Source organism: Somniosus microcephalus, unplaced genomic scaffold (assembly GCF_052327205.1).
Source record: "Somniosus microcephalus isolate GS21.2 unplaced genomic scaffold, FLI_Smic_1.0 unresolved_chr1, whole genome shotgun sequence".
Lineage (NCBI taxonomy): Eukaryota > Metazoa > Chordata > Chondrichthyes > Squaliformes > Somniosidae > Somniosus > Somniosus microcephalus.
The window spans coordinates 116,181,894-116,206,211 of NW_028225179.1; the positions used below are offsets into that span (position 1 = coordinate 116,181,894).

The 24,318-nt window shown below is 49.5% G+C and overlaps 1 protein-coding gene across 1 annotated transcript in view; it reads left to right on the forward strand.

Annotated features, from left to right (window-relative positions):
• The window catches only part of LOC147095734 (CD166 antigen-like), an 86,702-nt gene that overhangs the window by 25,610 nt on the left and 36,774 nt on the right, over window positions 1-24,318 (forward strand). The window contains exons 2-5 of the mRNA XM_085974782.1: window positions 2,463-2,572; window positions 3,997-4,198; window positions 6,696-6,760; window positions 11,150-11,237. Coding sequence (XP_085830908.1) covers window positions 2,463-2,572; window positions 3,997-4,198; window positions 6,696-6,760; window positions 11,150-11,237 — 465 coding nt within the window. The remainder of the gene's footprint in view (window positions 1-2,462; window positions 2,573-3,996; window positions 4,199-6,695; window positions 6,761-11,149; window positions 11,238-24,318) is intronic.

Consider the following 24,318-nt stretch of genomic DNA (forward strand, 5'->3'; position numbering starts at 1 on the left):
GGATCTCTGCACCGTCTCTCTGCACAATCTCTCCACGCCGTATCTCGGCACCGTATCACTGCATCGTATCTCCGCACCGTCTCTCCGCACTGTCTCTCCGCACCATAACTCCGCACCGTCTCTCTGCACCGTCTCTCTGCACCGTATCTCCGCAGTGTCTCTCCGCACCGTATCTCTGCACTGTATCTCTGCACCGTATCTCCGCACCATATCTCTGCACCACCTCTCTGCACAATCTCTCCGCACCATATCTCGGCACCGTATCTCCGCACTGTATCTCCGCACCGTCTCTCCGCACCGTCTCTCCGCACCATATCTCCGCACCGTATCTCCGCACCGTATCTCAGCACCGTCTCTCTGCACTGTCTCTCTGCACCGTATCTCCGCACCGTCTCTCTGCACCGTATCTCTGCACCGTCTCTGCACCGTATCTCCGCACCATATCTCCGCACTGTCTCTGCACCGTATCGCTACACCGTATCTCCGCACCGTGCCTCCGCACCAACTCTCCGCACCATATCTCCGCACCATCTCTCTGCACTGTCTCTCTGCACCGTATCTCCGCACCATATCTCCGCACCGTCTCTCCGCACCGTACCTCCGCACCATTTCTCTGCACCGTCTCGCCGCACCGTCTCTCCGCACCGTCTCTCCGCACTGTATCTCCACACCATATCTCCGCACCGTATCTCTGCACCGTATCTCTGCACAATCTCTCCGCACCGTCTCTCTGCACCGTATCTCTGCACCGCCTCTCCGCACCGTATCTCTGCACCATATCTCCGCACCGTATCTCTGCACTGTCTCTCCGCACCGTTTCTCTGCACCATATCTCCATACCATCTCTCCACACCGTATCTCTGCACTGTCTCGCCGCACTGTACCTCCGCACCGTATCTCTGCACCGTATCTCTGCACCGTATCTCTGCACCGTATCTCTGCACCGTATCTCCGCACCATCTCTCTGCACCATCTCTCCGCACCGTCTCTCCGCACCATCTCTCTGCACCGTATCTCTGCACCGTATCTGTGCACCGTCTCTCCGCACCGTATCTCCGCACCGTCTCTCCGCACCGTCTCTCCGCACCGTATCTCCACACCATATCTCCACACAATATCTCTGCACCGTCTCACTGCACCGTATCTCTGCACCGTATCTCTTCATTGTATCTCCGCACCGTCTCTCTGCACCGTATCTCCACACCGTATCGCCGCACCGTCTCTCTGAACCGTATCTCCACACCGTCACTCCGCACCGGGTCTCTGCATCGTATCTCCGCACCGCATCTCCGCACCGTCTCTCCACACCGTATCTCCGCACCATCTCTCCGCACCGTCTCTCCGCACCGTATCTCCGCACGTCTCTCCACACCATCTCTCTGCACCGTATCTCCGCACCGTCTCTCTGCACTGTCTCTCTGCACCATATCTCCGCACCATCTCTCTGCACCGTATCTCCGCACCGTCTCTCCGCACCGTATCTCCGCACCGTCTCTCCGCACCATCTCTCCACACCGTCTCTGTGCACCATATCTCCGCACCGTCTCTCCGCACCGTCTCTCCACACCATCTCTCCGCACCGTCTCTCTGCACCATCTCTCTGCACCGTATCTGTGCACCGTATCGCCGCACCGTCTCTCTGCACCGTATCTCCACACCGTCACTCCGCACCGTGTCTCCGCACCGTATCTCCGCACCGTATCTCCGCACCATCTCTCTGCACCGTATCTCCGCACCGTATCTCCGCACCATCTCTCTGCACCGTATCTCCACACCGTATCTCCGCACCGTATCTCCGCACCGTCTCTCCGCACCATCTCTGTGCACCATATCTCCGCACCGTCTCTCTGCACCATCTCTCTGCACCATCTCTCCGCACCGTCTCTCCGCACCGTCTCTCCACACTGTATCTCCGCACCGTCTCTCCGCACCGTCTCTCCGCACCGTCTCTCCGCACCGTCTCTGCGCACCGTATCTCCACACCGTCTCTCCACACCGTCTCTCCGCACCGTCTCTCTGCACCGTCTCTCTGCACTGTATCTCCGCATGGTCTCTCCGCACCGTCTCTCTGACTGTATCTCCGCACCGTATCTCTGCACTGTACCTCCGAAACTTAGCTCTGCACATGCCACCATGGAGGAGTGGGTATTCTCCCATACCCTGTGTGTGCTGTACATGTTCTGGGACTGACTCAAATCACACTCAAGCTGTACGGTGCCAGATGGGAGTGAATTGTTCCCTTTACCCGCTGTGTGCTGTATATGTGCGGGAGCTGACACTGAGACACAACGGGCTGTACTGTACCAGACGCGGGTGAATTGTTCCCTTTTACTCTGCGCATACATCTATAGGTGTGATATTGAGACAGACACTAAAAACATTAAACAAAATCTAGAAGTAAATGGACTGTGGTTAGAACTAAAAGTATTCTTTTTATTCTACACGATGTTGCTATCAAACAGGACATAGTGAAATCGCAGTCCAGACAGTCTCTGCTATATACGGGGAGAAACTCCAGCTGTCCTGTACTGTACCCCATTTGAAGAATGCGCAGGTCATACGATGGCTTCTGGTAAGTGTCTTTCTTGGTGGCTCAGGCTGTTTGCTGTTGTGCATTGACATTGTTCTAAGGCTAACACAGTGCTACTTTACATCAAGGTGTCAGCCGTGTTTCGGTTAGTAGCACCCTGGAGTCAGAAGGTCGTGGGTCCAGGGACTTGAGCGCATAATCCAGGCTGACACTCCACTGCAGTACTGAGGGAGTGCGGCACTGTCAGAGGTGCCGTCTTTTGGCTGAGACGTTAAACCGAGGCCCCGTCTGCTCTCTGGACATAAATGATCCCATGCCACTTTTTTCAAAAAGAGCAGGGGAGTTCTCCCCGGTGTCCTGGCCAACATTTATCCCTCAACCAGCAGCCCCAGAAGCAGATTATTTGGTCATTATCTCATTGCTGTTCGTGGGAGCTTGCTGTGCACAAGTTAGCTGCCGCGTTTCCCACATTACAACAGTGACTACACTTCAAAAAGTACTTCATTGGCTGTAAAGCGCTTTTGGGACGTCCTGAGGTCATGAAAGGCGCTATAGAAATGCAAGTCTTTCTTACAGAACCCGGGCTGCAAGTGTTGACTGTAAGACCAGTAAAACTCTCGTGACTCACCCTCCGACAGGCTGCTCCATCGCTGTTTCTGGTGATGGTGTTTATGCCACTGGGTTTGCTGTATTTCAATTTGGCAGGGCTGACAATCTGCTCTCATTGCTGCTCTGGAAATCCCTCCCTAAACCTCTCCGCCTCTCCACCTTTAAGACGCTCCTTAAAACCTACCTCTCTGACCAAGCTTTTGGTCACCTGACCTAATATCTCCTTCTGTGGCTCGGTGTGAAATATTCTTTGATAATCGCTCCTGTGAAGCACCTTGGGAGGTTTTCTTCTTCTTCTTCTTCTTAGGCAGTCCCTCAGAACCGAGGAGGACTTGCTTCCACATTAAAAAAATGAGTTCTCAGGTGACTGATGAGCCCAATGCGGGACCTGCAGTCTCTGTCACAGGTGGGGCAGACGGTGGTTGAAGGGGCGGGTGGGTGGGGTGCTTGGGTTGACGTGCGCTCCTTGCGCTGCCTGCGCTTGGCTTCCGCTTGCTCCCGGCGAAGAGACTCGAGGTGTTCGGCGCCTTCCCGGATGCTTCTCCTCCACTTTGTGCGGTCTTGGGCCAGGGATTCCCAGGTGTCGGTGGGGATGTTGCGCTTTTTCAAGGAGGCTTTGAGGGTGTCCTTGAAGCGCTTCCTCTGCCCACCTGTGGCTCTCCTGCCGTGTCGGAGCTCCGAGTAGAGCGCTTGTTTTGGGAGTCTCGTATCGGGCATGCGGACAATGTGGTCCGTCCATCGGAGCTGATCGAGCGTGGGCAAAGGTTAAAGGTGCTATATCAATGCAGCGGCCCCGTTGAAAAGACTTTCATCGTCCTTAACTCTCCTTGCTTTCTGCCTCTGTGTTTCTCTACCAGAAAACCAGCTCCATGGAGCAATGGCAGCAGGTCGCTGTGGTAAGGCGAGTCGAGAGGCCGACAGAGGCGGACCAGTTTGAGAAGCTGGGGAACGGGACCCTGCTGGTCCGATCCGTGGGCATCGAGAATGAAGGACAGTTCAAATGTCAAGTGGTGAAGAATGGGTTGAAGCACCACTCGGTGACCAATGTTACGGTCTTCAGTGAGTACTGCTCTTCGCTCACTCTGAGGGAAGGGGTCTCCCAGCTGATTCGTCGAATGCTCTTTTAACAGCATCAAGTCTCTGCCAGTCTTTACATAATGCTCCCACATCTGGGATTCTGGGAGTCTCCTCTAACAAAACTCCCTCTCCCACAACAAAAAAGTTGTTGAGGCTGACGGTCAATTGAAAATGTCAAAACCGAGGTCGATAGATTTTTACAAAAGCAAAATACTGTGGATGCTGGAAATCTGAAATAAAAACAGAAAATGCTGGAAATACTCAGCAGGTCAGGGCAGCATCTGCGGAGAGAGAAACAGAGTTAACGTTTCAGGTCGATGACCCTTCGTCAGAACTGGAAAAAGCTGGAGATGGAACCGGTTTTTAAGCAAGTTCAGGGGCAGGGAAAGGGGGGGGAGGAAAGAACAAAAGGGAAGGTCTGTGATAGGGTCTGAGACAAAAGGGATGATGGTGCAAGGCAAAAGGAGATGGTAATGGGACAAGTTAAGAAACAAAAGATAGATTTTTGTTAGGCAAGGGTAGCAAAGGGTTATGGAACCAAGGCGGGGAGATGGAGTTAAGGTACAGATCTAATTGAATAAGAGGAACAGGCTCGAGAGGCTGAATGGCCTCCTCCTGTTCCTATGTTGCTATGGTCCTCTCAAACTACAGGCACTATGCAAGAAGCAGCTTGTTATGTGATAGATGAACCCTCTCTCTCCTCTACCCTCTATATTCCCTTGATTGCAACTTTTCCTGTCTCTCTCTCTCTCTGTTTTATTGATAGAGTTATTGTCACTATTCCTCTAAGCTTTATTCTCTTGTTATAAATAGGAACATAGGAACAGGAGGAGGCCATTCAGCCCCTTGAGCCTATTCCCCACTTCTAGTAGATCCTGACTGATCTGTAGTTCAACTCCATTTAGTCGCCTTTGTTCCATATGGCTTGATACACTTTAACCAACATATATCTGCCGATCTCAGTCTTGACAATTTCAATTCAAATACACCGATCCTCCTCCCTGCCTCCTCATTGTGTTCCATCACTAACTCCGGTAGTGCAGTCCACAGCCCCACAATCTCTGATCAGCCATGATCCCATTGAATGGCGGAACAGGCTCGAAGGGCTGAACGGCCTCCTCCTGTCCCTATGTTCTCAGCGTGTAAAAAAAAAATAACTCCTGCTTTCTGTCCTAAAGCTCTTACATTTAAGCATAAATCTATGCCCTCCTCATTCCCTCCCGACCCCGATTTTAACTCCAGGTGGCTTCCCCGCTCAGGCCTGAGTTAAAATTACAGTCGAGTCTCAATGACGCCATCAGGTTGCAACAGGCATATGTAAAGAAGGACCCTGTTGGCCCCGGGCGTCTGTCCTTGCTGCCTGCTCAGGAGAGCAGGTTAAAATTGCAGAAGTTGCAATCATGGCTTTCAGACAGGTAAGAGCCAGGGCGATCTTAACTGCCCACCCGCCAGGTTTCTGCTGATCGGGTAGTGTTAAAATCGCCTGTCCCAACCCTTCACAATTTGACACACCTCTATCAAATCACTCTGTAATCTTCTCTGTTCCAACAAACAGCCCCTCTTTTTCTAGTCTTTCTTCGTATTTGTATTTCCTCACACCAGGCAGCATCCTAGAGAATCTGCGCTGTTCCCTCTCTATTGCCTCAACATCCTTCCTGTAGTGTGGAGCCCAAAACTACACACAATGCCCCCAATGTGGTCCTGCTCAGGTTTTTACATTGATTCACTACTACATCTCGACTTTTATGTTCTGTACCTCGTGCCAGAAATCCCAGTATTCCGTCAGCTTTTTTATGGCCTTATCCTCTGGAGGAGCTGCTTCTAATGTCCCATGAACCAGAGCCTCCAACTTCCACATCACCCAACATCCTGCCGTTCAGAGTATCATTATCACTTTGATAGAGAGATAGATAGATAGATAGACAGACAGACACACAGACACACAGACAGAGAGACAGTATATAGATAGTTAGATAGATAGATAGACAGACAGACAGACAGACAGAGAGACAGTATATAGATAGTTAGATAGATAGATAGATAGATAGACAGACAGACAGACAGACAGAGATAGATAGATAGATAGAGAGAGAGACAGAGAGATAGAGAGATAGAGAGATAGAAAGATAGACAGATAGATAGACAGACAGACAGATAGATAGATAGATAGATAGATAGATAGATAGATAGACAGAGAGAAAGACAGAAAGACAGATAGATAGATAGATAGATAGATAGATAGATAGATAGATAGATAGATAGATAGATAGATAGATAGATAGACAGACAGAGAGAAAGACAGAAAGACAGAAAGACAGATAGATAGATAGATAAATAAAGAGATAGAGAGATAGAGAATGAACATCTGCAATGGTGTTCCTGTTGTTATCTGTAACACATTGGAGAGCTGTGGCAGTGCTGTGGGTATCTGTCAAGACTCTGTGCTGCCGAGGGCTAATGTAACTATCTTCACTTGCAGAGTCTCCCACCAAACCTGAGCTCACAGAAAACTACCTGACATTTACCGCTGGAATACATTCTGAGGTAATGACATTTTTAGACGGGCTGGGTTGGGTTTCTGGTCGTGTCGATGAACTGCAGTGCGGTCGCTTGTGAACTCCTACCCCAGCACGGGCTGATACTTGCAATCGGACCCTACCTGTTCTGCTGCCGTGCCACAAAAACGGAAGCACCTTTGAGGAACAGGGAAAGACCTCGAGGAGCATGAAACAGGCTCCCTCGGGAGAGATTGTAAGCGGGTAGTGTTGACTCTTTCAAAGGCAAATTAGAGAGATTTATTGCAGTAAATAACATTTTGGGATACAGTATATGAGTAACTTGAGGCATGAAAAGTGGTGCATGTAGCAATGCTGGGGAGGTACAGGTGACTTTGGACCTATGGGGGGAAAAATTGGGTTGATTTGCGCCTCTCGTTAGTGCCCCCAGGGGCGCAAAACCCCTAGCGCCCAGGCACGGCGCCGCTAACGCCTCCTGTGAATTCAGCGAGAGGTTAGCGGCAGCAGTATCCGGTAGCAGTGCACGGCACTGCACCGCCGGAGACGACATCATCGCCGTGCACGGCGCCCCATTCACAAACCTCCCTTGGGCCCCCTGACCTATTGCCGGACGATATGTCCGACAGGATCAGGGGGTGATTTGGCATCGGCGGCGGCGGCGTTACTTAAAGGGGCAGGTGTCGGACGGCCATTTTTACTCTGGCCGACTGCCAGCACCTGCCCTCCTTCCCCTTTTTTATTCAGGGTGCCGGCCGCCATCGTTCAGCCTGACACTCCTCTTGAGTGCTGGGCTGTTTTCCTAGCACCCCGCTCCCCGGTGGTCCAGCAGGGCCCCGCGGTGAGCGCAGAGCTAGGGCCCTCCCCATTAAACGGGGGAGGAGGCCTGCAATGATGCGGCGCTACGTACCAACGCGCGTGCCGCTGTTGCACATAGCACCGCAAATTTCAGTAGTAGCGCCCTGCATCCTGCTTGGGGCACTACCACTGAATTTCCGGCAGAGGGGCACTAACTAGCTAACTAACTAACGATAGCACCCCAAATAATTCCCAAAGCTCTCCATCACTGGGGGTTTTCCTCGCCTCATGTCTGGGTCTGTTGTAGACTAATCTACTGGAATTTTTTGAGGATGTAACTGGTAGAATAGATAAGGGAGAACCAGTAGATGTGGTGTATTTGGACTTTCAGAAGGCTTTTTACAGGTCCCACATAAGAGATTAGCGTGTAATGTTAAAGCACATGGGATTGGGGGTAAGGTACTGACTTGGATAGAGAACTGGGTGGCAGACAGAAAGCAAAGAGTTGGAATAAACGGGTCTTTTTCCGAGTGGCAGGCAGTGACTAGTGGGGTTCCGCAGGGATCGGTGCTAGGACCCCAGCTATTCACATATTAATGATCTAGATGAGGGAACTAGATGTAATGGGAGAAAAATTGAGTATCGCCCTGTTTGGGGCGCCATTATCGGCTGTGCGCAAAGTTTAGCGCCTGGCACTAATTATCACCTGCGACGGCAAACTTGGCTTTTATCGCCCCTGGAGGTGATTGGCGCGCTAAATCAGGCGCTACACACCTGTCTTAAGGCGCAAAGTCCGAGGAGCGAGGCGCTACCTCAGAGCGCTGGCGAAGCAAGGAAGTGCATATCAAAATAAACCTGCAAAGTGCTGCTCAGTACCCAAAACTCCTTCACTCAGCGTTGAATCTCTCCAGAAGTCTCTCTCTCTCTCTCTCAGAATGTGTGGTGCACAAATGTCGCCAACAAAAAAAGGCAGGAAGCGGTCGCCTTTAAATAGCGCTCCCCCAGTCCCTTTCTGATTGCAAAACGCTCTCCTCAGCCTGTCGTTGCTAGCGGCAGGTGGTAAGGCAGGGGGCGCCACTCAATATCCGGTCCGGGGCGCTACCGGGGCATTATGCACTCGACTGACGTCACGATCTGCTGGCGCGAGAGATTGTGGCGGCAGTGTTTAGCGCCGCCACAAAATGTCTAGTTAATTTCGCGATCGGCGCAAACATTGCCACGCCCGGGCGCTAGTTGCTTTGTGCCCCACTAGTGCCCTCTTAAGGTGCTAACGGGAGGTGCAAACAACTGAATTTTTCCCCAATATCTCCAAGTTTGCAGGCAAAACAAAGCTGGGTGGGCGTGTGTGCTGTGAGGAGGATGCCGAGAAACTCCACTATGATTTGGACAGGTTGGATGATTGGGCAGATGCATGGCAGATGCAGTATAATGTGGATAAATGCGAGGTTATCCACTTTGGTGGCAAAAACAGGAAGGCAGATTATTATCTGAACGGCAATAGATTGGGAAAAGGGGAAGTGCAACGAGACCTGGGCGTCCTTGTGCACCAGTCGCTGAAGGTAAGCATGCAGGTGCAGCAGGCGGTTAAGAAGGCAAATGGCATGTTGGCCTTCGTAGCGCGAGGATTTGCGTACAGGAACAAGGATGTCTTGCTGCAGTTGTACAGGGCCTTGGTGAGACCACATCTTGAGTATTGTGTGCAGTTTTGGTCGCCTTACCTGAGGAAGGATGTTCTTGCCATGGAGGGATGCAGCGAAGATTCACCAGACTGATACCTGGGATGGCAGGAATGACGTATGAAGAGAGATTGGGTCGATTGGGCTTATATTCGCTAGAGTTTAGAAGAATGAGAGGGGATCTCATTGAAACTTATAAAATTCTAACAGGACTAGACAGACTAGATGCTGGAAGGATGATCCCGATGGTCCAGAACCAGGGGTCACAAGCTAAAGATAAGGGGTAAGCCATTTAGGACTGAGATGAGGAGAAATTTGTTCACCCAGAGAGTGATGCACCTGTGGAATTCTCTACCACAGAAGGCAGTTGAGGCCAATTCATTAAATATATTCAAGAAGGAGTTAGATATATTTCTTGAGGCTAAAGGGATCAAGGGATATGGGGAGAAAGCAGGGACAGGGTATTGAATTGAATTTGGATGATCAGCCATGATCTCATTAAATGGCGGAGTAGGCTCGAGGGGCCGAATGGCCTACTCCTGCTCCTATCTTCTATGTTTCTATGTTTCTATGAGATTACTTGCTCTGAAAGGGGCATCTAAACATTTACATTGCGCTGGTGGCATCGACTGCTCGGTGAGTAGTTTGGTCAGCATGGCTTTTCCACTCCCCCCCTCCCCCCCACCCCCCCGCCAACATCCCTTCCCACCATCTATGATTCGACGGTTTCCCAAGATGCCCCCACAGTGGTGCAGGCTCTCACCAGCTGGATGCACAGTAGTTGACCTCGCCCTGACCTCCCACGCGCCTCGGCGAAGGTCAGGAGCAGAGGTCACTGCCGGCGAATCCCCGGCACTTACTTTGGCGACCATTCCCGTCGATTGCTAGGCCCAGGATGGCCTTGCGGGAGGCGGGGGGAGGTGTACAGTTCAACTTGGTGGGGGTGCAAAATAGGCGGTAACGGGTCGACCACCCATTGTGCATCCCGCCCAATAGTACTTTCCCCTGAAGTCGAACATTCACTCCCTCCACCACCGAGGCACCGTGGCTGCAGTGTGTGTCTACAAGATGCACTGCAGCAACTCACCAAGGCTTCTTCAGCAGCACCTCCCAACCCCGCGAACTCTTCTACCTAGAAGGACAAGGGCAGCAGGCGCATGGGAACACCACCACCTCCAAGTTCCCCTCCAAGTCACACACCAAACATATACACTTGGGACAAGGCTGCCTCTCGTCTCTGAGTATCACAACAGGTGTGAAACGGCGAGTGTCTCACCTCCTGACTGCCCAAAGCCTTTCCACCATCCACAAGGCACAAGTCAGGAGTGTGATGGAATACTCTCCACTTGCCTGGATGAGTGCAGCTCCAACAACACTCAAGAAGCTTGACACCATCCAAGACAAAGCAGCCCGCTTGATTGGCACCCCATCCACCACCTTAAACATTCCCTCCCTCCACCACCGGCGTACCGTGGCTGCAGTGTGTACCATCTACAAGAGGCACTGCAGCAACTCGCCAAGTCTTCTTTGGCAGCACCTCCCAAACCCGCAATCACCACCTCCAAGTTCCTCTCCAAGTCACGCACCATCCCAATTTGGACATATCTCGCTGTTTCTTCATCGTCGCTGGGTCAAAATCCTGGAACTCCCTCCCTAACAGCACCGTGGGAGCACCTCCACCACACGGACTGCAGCGGTTCAGGAAGGCAGCTCACCACCACCTTCTCAAGGGCGACTGGAGATGGGCAATAAATGTTGGCCTTGCCAGCGACGCCCACAGCCCGAGAATTAATTTTTTTTAATGGAAAGGTTACTCGGGCAGCTGATCCAATACCACTCCTTTTGCGCCCACACCCAGTTGAATGAAAGTTCTCCATTCCCCTCGCCAACATGCTTCACCTTAATGAGCCCAAAGTGAACTCTAATTTTTTGCTTATTTTCTGCAGATTGGGAAGTGTATCGCGAGGGATGGCTATCCCGTTGGTAAAATTACCTGGTATAAGAATGGCAAAGAGCTGCTTGCTAATGGAAATGGTGAGAAACCTACTGACCCACTGCTATCTTTTGCATTAATGAAGAAAAAGAAGGAACGACTTGCATTTCTATAGCGCGCCTTTCACGACCACCGGACGTCTCAAAGCGCTTTACAGTCAATGAAGTCCTTTTGAAGTGTAGTCACTGTTGTAATGTGGGAAACGCAGCAGCCAATTTGCACACAGCAAGTTCCCACAAACAGCAATGTGATAATGACCCAGATAATCTGTTTTTGTTATGTTGGTTGAGGGATAAATATTGGCCAGGATTCCAGGGATAACTCCCCTGCTCTTCTTCGAAATAGTGGTCGTGGGATCTTTTACGTCCACCTGAGAGAGCAGACGGGGCCTCAGTTTAACGTCTCATCCGAAAGACGGCACATCCGACAGTGCAGCACTCCCTCAGCACTGTCCTGGAGTGTCAGCCTAGATTTATATGCTCAAGTCCCTGGAGTGGGACTTGAACCCACAACCTTCTGACTCAGAGGCAAGAATGCTACCAACTGAGCCACAGCTGACACTTGCATTTATATAGCACCTGTCATTTCCTCAGGACATTCCAAAGCGCCTTACTGCCACTGTTAAAATGTTGAAATGTAGGAAACGCGGCAGTCAGTTTGTGCTGTGGTCACCCAAAACCGACCATGGCACATGGAACAGGCTAGACAGACTGGATGCAGGGAGGATGTTGCCCCTGGCTGGGGGGGTCTAGAACGAGGGGTCACAGTCTCAGGATACGGGGTAGGACATTTAGGACTGAGATGAAGAGAAATTTCTTCACTCAGAGGGTGGTGAACCTGTGGAATTCTCTACCATAGAAGGCTGCGGAGGCCAAGTCACCGAATATATTTAAGAAGGAGATAGATAGATTTCTAGACACAAAAGGCATCAAGGGGTATGGGGAGAGAGCGGGAATATGGTATTGAGATAGAGGATCAGCCATGATCATATTGAATGGCTGAGCAGGCTCGAAGGGCCGAATGGCCTACTCCTGCTCCAATGTTTCTGTTTCTTCTGTTTCTAATGACTCTAAGCACGATTCACAAATACTTCGAGGCCACACAGTGATGCACTCCGCTACTTCTGACACAGTTACCTGGCTTAAACTCCTGAATGTAAAATTATAATTGCTGCTCTACATGGACTATATCAGCCATCTGAAGTAGTAGTAGTTGTGGACTGATACCAGGCGCTCTCCGTTAGAGAGGGGATAGACTCTACCACCAGCCCATCCGATAGCCCCAGACACAGCGGATATGGGAACATTTCGGCTGGAGTCAGTGCCTTTAGGAATCATCTCCTGCAGGAGAGGAGTAGGGAATACTGGAGCGGGACCGGCCTTGAATTTCCTCGGACTTCCATCGTAACTTTGATAGTATTGCATTTTGTTAGGAAGAATAGGGAGGTCACTTATTTCTTTGAGGGTGCGAGTCTAGGTGGGGTGGAGGAACAAAGGGATCTCGGAGTACAAATACACAAATCACTAAAAGTTGTGACACAGGTTAGCAAGGCCATAAAAAAAGCAAACCAAACACTAGGATTTATTCCCAGAGGGATAGAATTGAAAAGTAGTGAAGTTATGCTAAACCTGTATTGAACCTTGGTTAGACCACACTTAGTACTGCGTGCAGTTCTGGTCGCCATATTATAAAAAGGATATAGAGGCACTGGAGAGGGTGCAGAGAAGATTTACAAGGATGATACCAGAAATGCGAGGGTATACATATCAAGAAAGGGCGAACAGGCTGGGTCTCTTTTCTCTTGAAAAAAGAAGGCTGAGGGGTGACCTAATAGAGGTCTTTAAAATTATGAAAGGTTTTGATAGAGTGGATACAGAGAGAATGTTTCCACTTGTGGGGAAGAGCATAACTAGAGCCCATCAATATAAGATAATCACCAAGAAATCCAATAGGGAATTCAGAAGAAACTTCTTTACCCAAAGAGTGGTGAGAATGTGGAACTCGCTACCACAGGGAGTGGTTGAAGCGAATAGTATCGATGCATTTAAGGGGAGGCTGGATAAGCATATGAGGGAGAAGGGAATAGAGGGTTATGCTGATAGAGTTAGATGAAGAAAGACGGGAGGAGGCTCGAGTGGAGCATAAATGCCGGCATTGACTGGATGGGCCGAATGGCCTGTTTCTGTGCCGTCTATCCGATGTAATCCTAAGTAACTTTTCCGACGCACTTCCGACGGCGCAGCAGCAGAAGGCCTGAGGAATTTCAAGGGGCTGCAGGCTGTGTGGTACCAGGTTTTAATTCTACCAGTGATCTTGCCCAGTAACTATATGGGAGCAGGCCTGTTATCTCTGGGGAGTGTTGTGTGTATCTACTTCACTTCCATTTAAGAAGAATTCTACAGTGACTCAGTATATGGGTGTTTCATATCAATACAGGTGTTATCTGCCTCTACAAGTTTTATCTTGACTTCCTTGATGCCTCTAGGGAGTTACATTTGATTAACAGTTCCAGTTAAAAGAACACCCCATTGCCTGATTCTGCTTGGCTGGATTTAAGAAATGCACCTTAGATGCCTCGATACTATGAGCCCTACCCAGCGTGGAAAACCACAATGACTTAAATTTATATAGCGCCTTTAATGTTAAAAAACCCCAAGGTGCTTCACAAGAAAGAAAGACTTGCATTTCTATAGCGCCTTTCGCGGCCACCAGACACCCCATAGCGCTTTACAGCCAATGAAGTACTTTTTGAAGTGTAGCCACTGTTGTGATGGAGAGAAACGTGGCAGCCAATTTGCGCACAGCAAGCTCCCGCAAACAGCAATGTGATAATGACCAGATAGTCTGTTTTACACAGGAGCGTAATCAAACAAAATTTGACACAGAGCCACTTAAGGAGATTTTAGGAGAGGTGACCAAAAGCCTGGTCAAAGAGGTAGCATTTAAGGAGCATCATAAAAGAGAGAGAGGCGGAGAGGTTTAGGGAGGGAATTCCAGAGCTTAGGGCCGTGGCAGCTGAACACACAGCTGCCAATGGTGATGTGGAAGAGGCCAGAATTTTAGGAGCGCAGCGATCTCAGAAATGTTGTAGCGGCTGGAGATTGGGGGGGGGGGGGGAGGGGACGGGGGGCGGTGGCGGGGCTATGGGGTTATTTGAACACAAGGATGAGAATTTTAAAATTGAGGAGTTGGTGGACCGGGAGCGAGGGGGGTGATGGGTGAATGGGACTGCTGGTGCGAGTTAGGAGACGGGCAGCAGAGCTTCGGATGAGCTCAAGGGTAAACTGAGCCACACAGAACAGGACACTGCCAGCTCGGACAGTGGTAAGTTAGGCACGGGGGTGTATAGAGGGGTGTTACACATAAGAACATGACAACATAAGACATGGGGCAGGAGTAGGTCATTTGGTGCCTCGAGCCTGCTGATCTGATCTTGGCCTCAACTCCACTTCCCTGCCCACTCCCCATAACCCTTGACTCCCTTATCATTCAAAAATCTGTCTATCTCCACCTTAAATATATTCAATGACCCAGCCTCCACAGCTCTCTGGGGAAGAGAATTCCAAAGATTCACGACCCTCTGAGAGAAGAAATTCCTCCTCATTTCCGATTTAAAAGGGTTTCCCCTTATTCTGAAACTTTGCCCCCTATTTCTAGATTCCCCCACGAGGGGAAACATCCTCTCATCATCCACCCTGTCAAGCCCCCTCAGAATCTTATATGTTTCTATAAGATCCCCTCTCATTCTTCTAAACTCCAGTGAGTATCGGCCCAACCTGCTCAACCTTTCCTCATAAGACAACCCCTTCATCCCAGGAATTAACCTCGTGAACCTTCTCTGAACTGCCTCCAATGCAAATATATCCCTCCTTAAATAAGGAGACCAAAACTGTACGCAGTACTCCAGGTGTGGTCTCACCAACGCCCTGTACAGTTGTAACAGGACTTCCCTACTTTTATACTCCATCCCTTTTGCAATAAAGGCCAATATTCCATTTGCTTTCCTTGGTCTACAAGCACCCCTGGGCTAGGGAGGGTGGGGGCGGGGAAATGACTCCTCCTGCTAATTGGCAATCCAGAGACTCTCCTGAAGTGGGCGTCGGCTGAGCAATATGGTGGGGCTCGCTTTTTGTTTATTGCCACCCTTCTCCTCCCATCCAGGTGGACCATCCAGCTGGTTCTCACTGCCAACCCTGTTGCTTGTGGAACCGTAGCCCGGCAAGGGTCAGTCAGTCTCTTTATGTTGAATTCATTCTGGTGATGGGGGGGGGCGTGGCTGGCAAGGCCAGCACAAGAAAGTGGTGGCAGGCTGCCTTCGTGGTGAACCGTGTGTTGAAGGGGCTCCTACAGTGCTGTTATATCTCTATGTATCAGTTTGATACAGCTGGCTGACTCACTGGGCACCCTTCAGAGGGCAGTTAAGAGTCAACCGCAATGGTGTGTGGGACGGGAGTCACGTAGAGGCCAGACCAGGTGGGGATGGCAGGTTAGAACCATAGAATAATATAGCACAGGAGGAGGAGGCCTTTCGGCCCATCGAGCACGTGCCAGCTCTTTGAAAGAGCTCTCCGATTGGCCCCGCACCCTTCCCTAAAGCAAACATGAGTGAGCCAGTTGGGGTTTTCCACGACATCCCGACAGCTTCATGGTCACGTTCACTGATAACAGATCTTTATTTACAGATTCATTTATTTTTAATTCTCAAACTGCCAACATGGAATTTGAACCCACTTTCTCGGTAATATTTGCCCAGGCTTCTGGGTAAATGAGTAACATAACCGCCACGCTACCATCAATGCTCCCTCTGATTTTCCCCTTTCAGTTAGCTGCCCGGCCCATTCGAATTTTCGGGCCCAATCAAATCTTCGCGCACACGCGGTTTCCCCGTGTAACAGCCGGTGAGCGGCCTGCGAGGGACCCCCAGACCGCTGCGCGGCCGCGCTGGAACGTTGACTACAATGTCCTTGGTCTACTTACCTAAGGAAGGATATACTTGTCTTAGAGGGAGTATAACGAAGGTTCACCAGATTGATTCCTGGGATGGGGGGATTGTCCTATGAGGAGAGATTGAGTAGACTAGGCCTATATTCTCTAGAGTTTAGAAGAATGAAAAGTGATCTCATTGAAACGTATAAAATTCTTACAGGGCTTGACAAGTAGGATGCAGGGAGGATGTTTCCCCTGGCTGGGGAGTCTAGAACCAGGGGTCACAGTCTCAGGATAAGGGGTCGGCCATTCAGGACTGAGATGAGGAGAAATTTCTTCACTCGGAGGGTGGTGAATCTTTGGAATTCTCTACCCCAGAGGGCTGTGGAGGCTCAGTCATTGAGTATATTCAAGACAGAGATCGATAGATTTTTGGATATTAAGGGAATCAAGGGATATGAGGATAAAGCAGGAAAGTGGAGTTGAGGTAAATTGATCGCATTGAATGGCGGAGCAGGCTCGAGGGGCCGAGTGGCCTACTCCTGCTCCTATTTCTTATGTTCTTATGTCCTACTTTAGCAGAATCAGCAGACAAACAGAGGAAACGTTTAATAAAAGTAAAGCAATACATGCTGTAGTATTACTAAATTAATGTACTTTGTTTCCACACCTTCCCTGAATTATGCAGGGAATGTTGGTTAGAGTTTACCTCTTGGAATTGTAGTACCAGCTGATTCACTATCTCCCTGATTAGCTTCTGTATAATTTGAAACATTGGATGCCGAAAGTCAGTGATTAACAGGACTAATACCTGGCACTCACCAAGTTAACCCTTAATTCAACTGGGAACCCAGTGGTAGTTATGCTACTGGACACCAGTAATCCAGAGGCCTGGACTGATAATTCAGGGAACGCGAGTTCAAAATCCCACCATGGCAGTCGGAGAATTTGAATTCAATTTAAAACAAATAATAATAAAAAGCTGGTCTCGGTATAAGTGACCATGAAGCTGTCGGATGGTCGTAAAACACCCAACTGGTTCACTAAGGATGTAACGAGCAGGGTGGACAAAGGTGAACCAGTGGATGTCGTGTATTTGGATTTCCAGAAGGCGTTCAATAAGGTGCCACATAAAAGGTTACTGCACAAGATGAGAACTCACGGAGTTGGGGGTAATATATTAGCATGGATAGAGAATTGGCTAACCAACAGAAAGCAGAGAATCAGGATAAATTGTTGTGTATGTACCTTTAAGGGAATAACTGGTCTTAGACTGCAGTACCAGCAGTGACCACCCCTGTATAAAAGGCCCTAGCAGGCTTCTGTAGTTTCTATTTCAAGCTGCCTCTTGTTCAGTAAAGTACCTGTTAAACTGTTCTCCCGAAGTCCGTGTATTATTGAGGCGCGGACTTTACAGTGGCGACGAGTAAGTTCGAACTCACCTGCAGTGTGGCATCATCTCACGGGGATCTCGCCTGAAAGGAAGGTCCTGGAAGGTCGTAGTCTGAGCAACGGGCGTCGACCGAGGGCAACCGCCCGAAGAATCCATCGGTGTTTGGAGAATTGCGGGAGAGACTGTGGTTCCAGTGAATCGTGCTGGTAGCAGGTAGCGCGCTGACCCTTCCGGACTGCGGCGGGCTCAAGCTCGATCGAGCGGCTCTACAAATCGGGCCGCGCAGTGTCGCTGGGAAAAGAAAACAAGAGAGAGAGGGTGGAGCGCACAGGGCGCGGTCGGTGCTCGAGAACAGGACAGCGGAGAGAAACTAAACGGGGGGGGAAGGAAAGCGAGACGCGCCGAAGCTGCGGGTCACCGCCATTACCCCGTAGAACGCTAGGAGCAGCGTGGCAGTAAGGAGAAGAAGCAAAAGCACGGGAGGCGCCATTTTATCCCGTTGGGGAAGAAGCAAAAGCGCGGGAGGCACCATTTTATTCCATTGGGGAAGAAGCAAAAGCGCGGGAGGCGCCATTTTAAATCGCCCAAGATGCCGAAAAGTGGCAGTATCACTGCTTTCGACAACGAGGTAGAAGACTGGACCACGTATGTGGAAAGAATCGAAGTGTACTGCAAGGCAAATGAGGTGGCTGATGGAAAGAGGGCGTCGGTATTATTAAATCTGATGGGTGCGAGTACGTACGGCCTATTGCAGAATTTAATTACCCCAGCTAAACCAATGGAGAAAAGTTTTGAGGAGATTGTTCATATCTTACAGGAACATCTAAGCCCTACACCACTGCTGATAGCAGAAAGATTCAAGTTCCATAAAAGAAACCAGCACAAAGATGAGAGCAATGCTGACTATCTTACGGAACTACACAAGTTATCGAAGCACTGCCAGTTCGGAGCAGGACTGGCAGACACCTTACGGGATAAGTTTGTCTGCGGGCTCCAGAGTGAAGGAACCCAGAAACGACTACTTTCAAAAAAGGACCTGACGCTAGAACAGCCTTTCAGCGTGGCAGTATCCTACGAAGCAGCAGCACGGGGAACTGCAGAAATACAACAGAAACCACAAGAATACAGCGCTAACAAAATGGCGTATGGAGCCGAAAAGTGCTATCGCTGCGGCAGAACAACCCATGAGCAGAAGGACTGCTAGTTTAAAGACAAAATATGCAGGCAATGCGGAAAAATGGGACATATAGCAAGAGTCTGCAGGTTGGGAAAGAAGACCAACACGACAAGAACTACTAAAGAACAGTACAGGAAAGTAAAGAAATTGACAGATAGTAGTTCCGAAGATCAGGAGAGTGATAAGGACTCCGGGAGCAGGCGACTAAGTTGTTTAAAATTACACAACGTGATCACAAAAGAAGATCACCAAACCATTTGGGTCACCCTCATGATAGCAGGGTCCCCAGTGAAGATGAAATTGGACACAGGATCAGCCCTAACTGTCATGAATCGACGAGACTATGAGCAGCTATTCTCACACATACCCTTAAAGGACACGTCCATTGTATTGAAGACATACACAGGGCAAAAGGTCTACCCCAGAGGAAAAATAAGGGTGCCAGTTGAATATAACGGAAAGGAAACACAGAAACTATACATGTATATACTACGAGATGGAGGACCACCATTATTGGGACGTGAATGGATCCGAAGACTACAATTGGATTGGCATTCCATTCTGGCACTAACTGTGACTGACAAAAAAGATGATGACGTCGCACCTGGACGTCTGTCACAAATTCTATCTGACGCGGAAGAGGTGTTCCAACAAGGACTTGGGACTCTAAAAGGAGTAAAGGCAACCATAAAGATTGAGGATAACGCGACCCCAAAATTTTTCAAGGCCAGACCGGTGCCATACGCGATACGCCCAGCTGTGGAAGCTGAACTGGAGAGTCTGGAGCGTTCGGGGGTGCTGTCTAAGGTGGACTGGAGTGAGTGGGCCACACCCATCGTTCCTGTAATGAAGAAAGCATTGAGCAGCACGCCTGGGGAGCCAAGGAAGGTTCGCATCTGTGGGGACTTCAAGGTGACTGTGAACCCAGTCCTGCACACAGTACAGTATCCGCTTCCGCGGATAGAAGATATTTTCGCCTCACTATCTGGAGGGAAACGTTTTACAAAGATTGACCTTGCTCAAGCGTATCTACAAATGGAGGTGGAAGAAGCATCTAGGAAATACCTCACGATAAACACTCACAAAGGCCTTTACCAGTACAATTGACTGGTATTTGGGGTAGCATCGGCCCCGGCTATGTGGCAGAGGGCAATGGAACAAGTCCTGCAAGGGATCCCGGGGACCCAGTGTTATTTGGACGACATCCTGGTTACGGGCGAAAATGACAATGAACACCTTGCCAACCTGGAACAGGTGCTCACGAGATTGCAGGAATATGGGCTCCAACCAACCGTCCCAAATGCGAGTTCTTCAGGAGACAAATCTCGTATTGTGGCCACATGATTGATGAGGAAGGGTTGCATAAGTCGCCGGACAAGATTGAGGCTGTAGTCAAGGCTCCAGCACCAGAAAATGTGTCGCAACTGAGGTCGTTCCTCGGGCTGGTGAACTACTACCATAAGTTCTTGCCGAATTTATCTACAATTCTGCACCCACTGAACGCCCTCCTTCCAACTGGTGTAACATGGAAATGGAGTGATGAGTGTAAGCGTGCCTTTCAGGAATGTAAATGCCAAATCACTTCAAAAGAAGTATTGGCCCACTACAACCCAACACTACCGATTCGGTTGGCATGTGATGCGTCACCTTACGGCATTGGAGCAGTGCTGTCACACAAATTCCGTGACAGTTCAGAGAGGCCGATAGCCTTTGCATCGCGCTCGCTAACCTCAGCCGAGCGTAACTATGCCCAGATTGACAGGGAGGCCCTCAGCCTGGTGTGGGGGGTGAAGAAGTTCAATCACTATCTGCACGGGCAGAAATTTACCCTACTGACTGATCATCAACCCCTGGTCTCAATTTTTAACCCAAAGAAGGGCGTTCCGGTGATGACGGCGCAACGGCTGCAAAGATAGTCACTTTTTCTAGGGGCACATCAGTATGACATAGAGTACAAAGGTACGAAACAACATGGAAACGCTGATGGGCTGTCGCGCCTACCGTTGCCTATGGTGGAAGAAGCACCTGCAGTGGACCCGGTGGAGATATTCCATGCGACCATAGTCGAATGTTTGCCTGTTACAAACGCAAGTATTGAGAAGGAAACCCGAAATGACCTGACACTCTCTCGGGTCTATGATTTGACGGTGAAGGGATGGCCAACATATGGCGACTCACTGTTGCCAAGGAGGGAACAGCTGTCAGTGTGCCGGGGAGCCTTGATGTGTGGATCCCGAGTGGTAATTCCACCCAAGTTGAGAGATAGAGTACTCAATGAGCTTCACGAGAGTCATCTGGGAGGGGTAAAAATGAAGAGCCTAGCCAGGGCGTTTGTGTGGTGGCCGGGAATCGATAAAGAAATCGAGGATATGACCAAGAGATGCACAGGATGCCAGAAGGTCCAAAACGCTCCACCACAGGCCCCGCTACATCCATGGGAGTGGCCCTCATCTCCATGGCAACAGTACACATTGATTTCGCTGGTCCATTTATGGACTCAATGTTTCTAATCGCTGTGGACGCCCATTCGTAATGGCCAGAGGTCATTAAAATGTCCTCCACCACCACGGAGAAAACTATTGCAGTCCTAAGGACCATCTTCGCCAGGAATGGGTTGCCAGAACAGATCTGTTCTGACAATGGCCCACAGTTTGTGTCTGAGGATTTCCGGAGGTTCCTGAAGAATAATGGGGTGAAACATTACACATCTACCCCATATCATCCAGCCACAAATGGATTGGCTGAGAGGTTTGTTCAGACCTTTAAAAAGGCCATAAAGGCAATGTATAATGACGACATACCACTGCAACACAAGGTGGATAACTTTCTGTTTGCTTACCAGAATGCGACACATGCAGTAACCAACCAAACTCCAGCCGTACTGTTTTTCAACCGGAGACTAAGATGTCGCTTGGATTTGCTCAAACCAAACATAAGACGAGATGTTGAGGATAAGCAGTTCCAGCACATAAATGAGAAGCCAACCAGGAGCTTCCAGATAGGGCAACCAGTCTTGGCCCGCGACTACCGAACAGAAAAATGGCAGCCAGGCACGATATGCACACAGCAGGGACCACTAATGTACACAGTGGACGTTGGAGAGAGCATCGTGAGATGCATTGCTGACCAGATTCTAGAGTCACAGGAACAAGCCAAACCTGTACCACAAGCATGTGCACCTGGTAATGAGCCCGAAGTACAGATTGCGTCTACCTCAGAAGCAGTGGTATTGGAAGCTGACGAACCAACCAATGACAATGAGCCAGAATTGACTCCACCGCCAGAACAGGATACTTGAGAAAGGCGCTATCCAGTCCGGATCAGGAAGCCGCCTCAAAGACTGAACTTATAAATGACCATTTCAGTTGATGTATATATTACTGAGAAAATTGTAATTGTAATTAGCTATTATTTAGTTGTTAAATGAATGTTATGTACTGTTTATCTAAAAGGGGAGGAATCATTGTGTATGTACCTTTAAGGGAATAACTGGTCTTAGACTGCAGTACCGGCAGTGACCACCCCTGTATAAAAGGCCCTAGTAGGCTTCTGTAGTTTCAGTTTCAAGCTGCCTCTTGTTCAGTAAAGTACCTGTTAAACTGTTCTCCCGAAGTCCGTGTATTATTGAGGCGCGGACTTTACATAAATGGGTCATTTTCCGGTTGGCAAACGGTAACTAGTGGGGTGCCTCAACTATTTACAATCTACATTAATGACTTGGATGAAGGGACCGAGTGTAATGTAGCCAAGTTTGCGGTTGATACAAAGGTGGGTGGGAAAGCAAGTGATGCAGAGGACTCAAAGAGCCTGCAAAGGGATATAGACAGGCTAAGTGAGTGGGCAAACATTTGGCAGATGGAGTATAATGTAGGAAAGTGCGAGATTATCCACTTTGGCAGGAAAAATAAAAAAGCAAATTATTATTTAACTGGAGAGGGATTACAAAATGCTACAGTTCAGAGAGACCTGGGGGTCCTTGTGCATGAAACACAAAAAGTTAACATGCAGGTACAGCAAGTAATCAAAAAGGCAAATGGAATGTTGGCCTTTATTACAAGGGGGTTGGAGTATAAAAGCAGGAAAGTCCTGCTACAACTGTACATGGTATTGGTGAGACCACACCTGGAGTACTGTATAAAGCTTTGGTCTCCATATTTAAGGAAGGATATACAGGTACTTGCATTGGAGCCAGTTCAGAGACGATTCACTTGGTTGATTTCTGAGATGAGGGGGTTGACTTATGAAGAAAGGTTGAGCAGGTTGGGCCTATACTTATTGGGGTTTAGAAGAATGAGAGATGATCTTATTGAAACATATAGGATGCTGAGGGGGCTCGACAGGGTAGATGCAGAGAGGATGTTTCCCCTCGTGGGGAAATCTAGAACTTGGGGGCACAGTCTCAGAATAAAGGGTCGCCCTTTTAGAACTGAGATGAGGAGGAATTTCTTCTCTCAGAGGGTCATAAATCTGTGGAATTCTCTGCCCCAGCGAGCCGTGGAGGCTGGGTCGTTAAATACATTTAAGGTGGAGATAGACAGATTTTTGCAAGATAAGGGAGTGAAGGGTTATGGGGAGCGGGCAGGGAAGTGGATTTGAGCCCAAGATCAGCCATGATCTTATTGAATGGCGGAGCAGACTCGAGGGGCCAAGTGGTCTATTCCTGCTCCTATTTCTTATGTTCTTATGTGACTCCAGTCACACACCAACGTGACTGACTCTTAATTGCCCTCTGAAGTGACCGAGTGACCCACCCGGTTGTATCAAAGCGCTACAAAGAATAATAAAAATAAAACCGGACGGATCACTTGGCTGTGACCCAGGAATCGAATTCGGACACGATGACGGCACACTGAGCCCAGTTGATCCTACAAAGTCCTCCTCACTAGCATCTGGTGCCAAAATTGGGAGAGCTGTCCCACAGACTAGTCAAGCAAACAGCCTGACATGGTCATGCTCACAGAATCATACCTTTCAGCCAATGTCCCAGACTCCTCCATCACCATCCCTGGGATTGTCCAGTCCCATCAACAGGACAGACCCACCAGAGGTGGCGGTACAGCAGTATACAGTCGGGAAGGAGTGGCCCTGGGAGTCCTCAACATTGACTCCGGTACCCATGAAGTCTTGTGGCTTCAGGTCAAACAAGGGCAAAGAAACTCCTGCTGATAACCACCTACCGCCCTCCCTCAGCTGGTGAATCGGTACCCCTCCATGTTGAACACCACTTGGAGGAATGACTGAGGGAAGCAAGGTCCCAGAATGTACTCTGGGTGGAGGAGCTCAGTGTCCATCACCAAGAGTGGCTCGGTAGTAACACCACTGGCCGAGTGCTGAAGGAAATAGCTGCCAGCTATGGGTGGTGAGAGAACCGACACGCTACAGAAGATAGAGCTGGCCTAGAATACAGAGATAAGAAAAAGGATTTTGTATGGTGGGTCTTGGGTCCTAGGGACATCCCAAAGAGTTTCACAGTCCATGAATCACTTTTGAAGTGTAGTCATTGTTTTAGAGGCATGTACAGAAGCCAAAATTGCACACAGCAAGATCCCACAAACTGCAATGAGATGAATGACTAAGTCATCTGTCTTATACAGTGCTAAGCATGCATTTTGCAATCTCGGCAAAC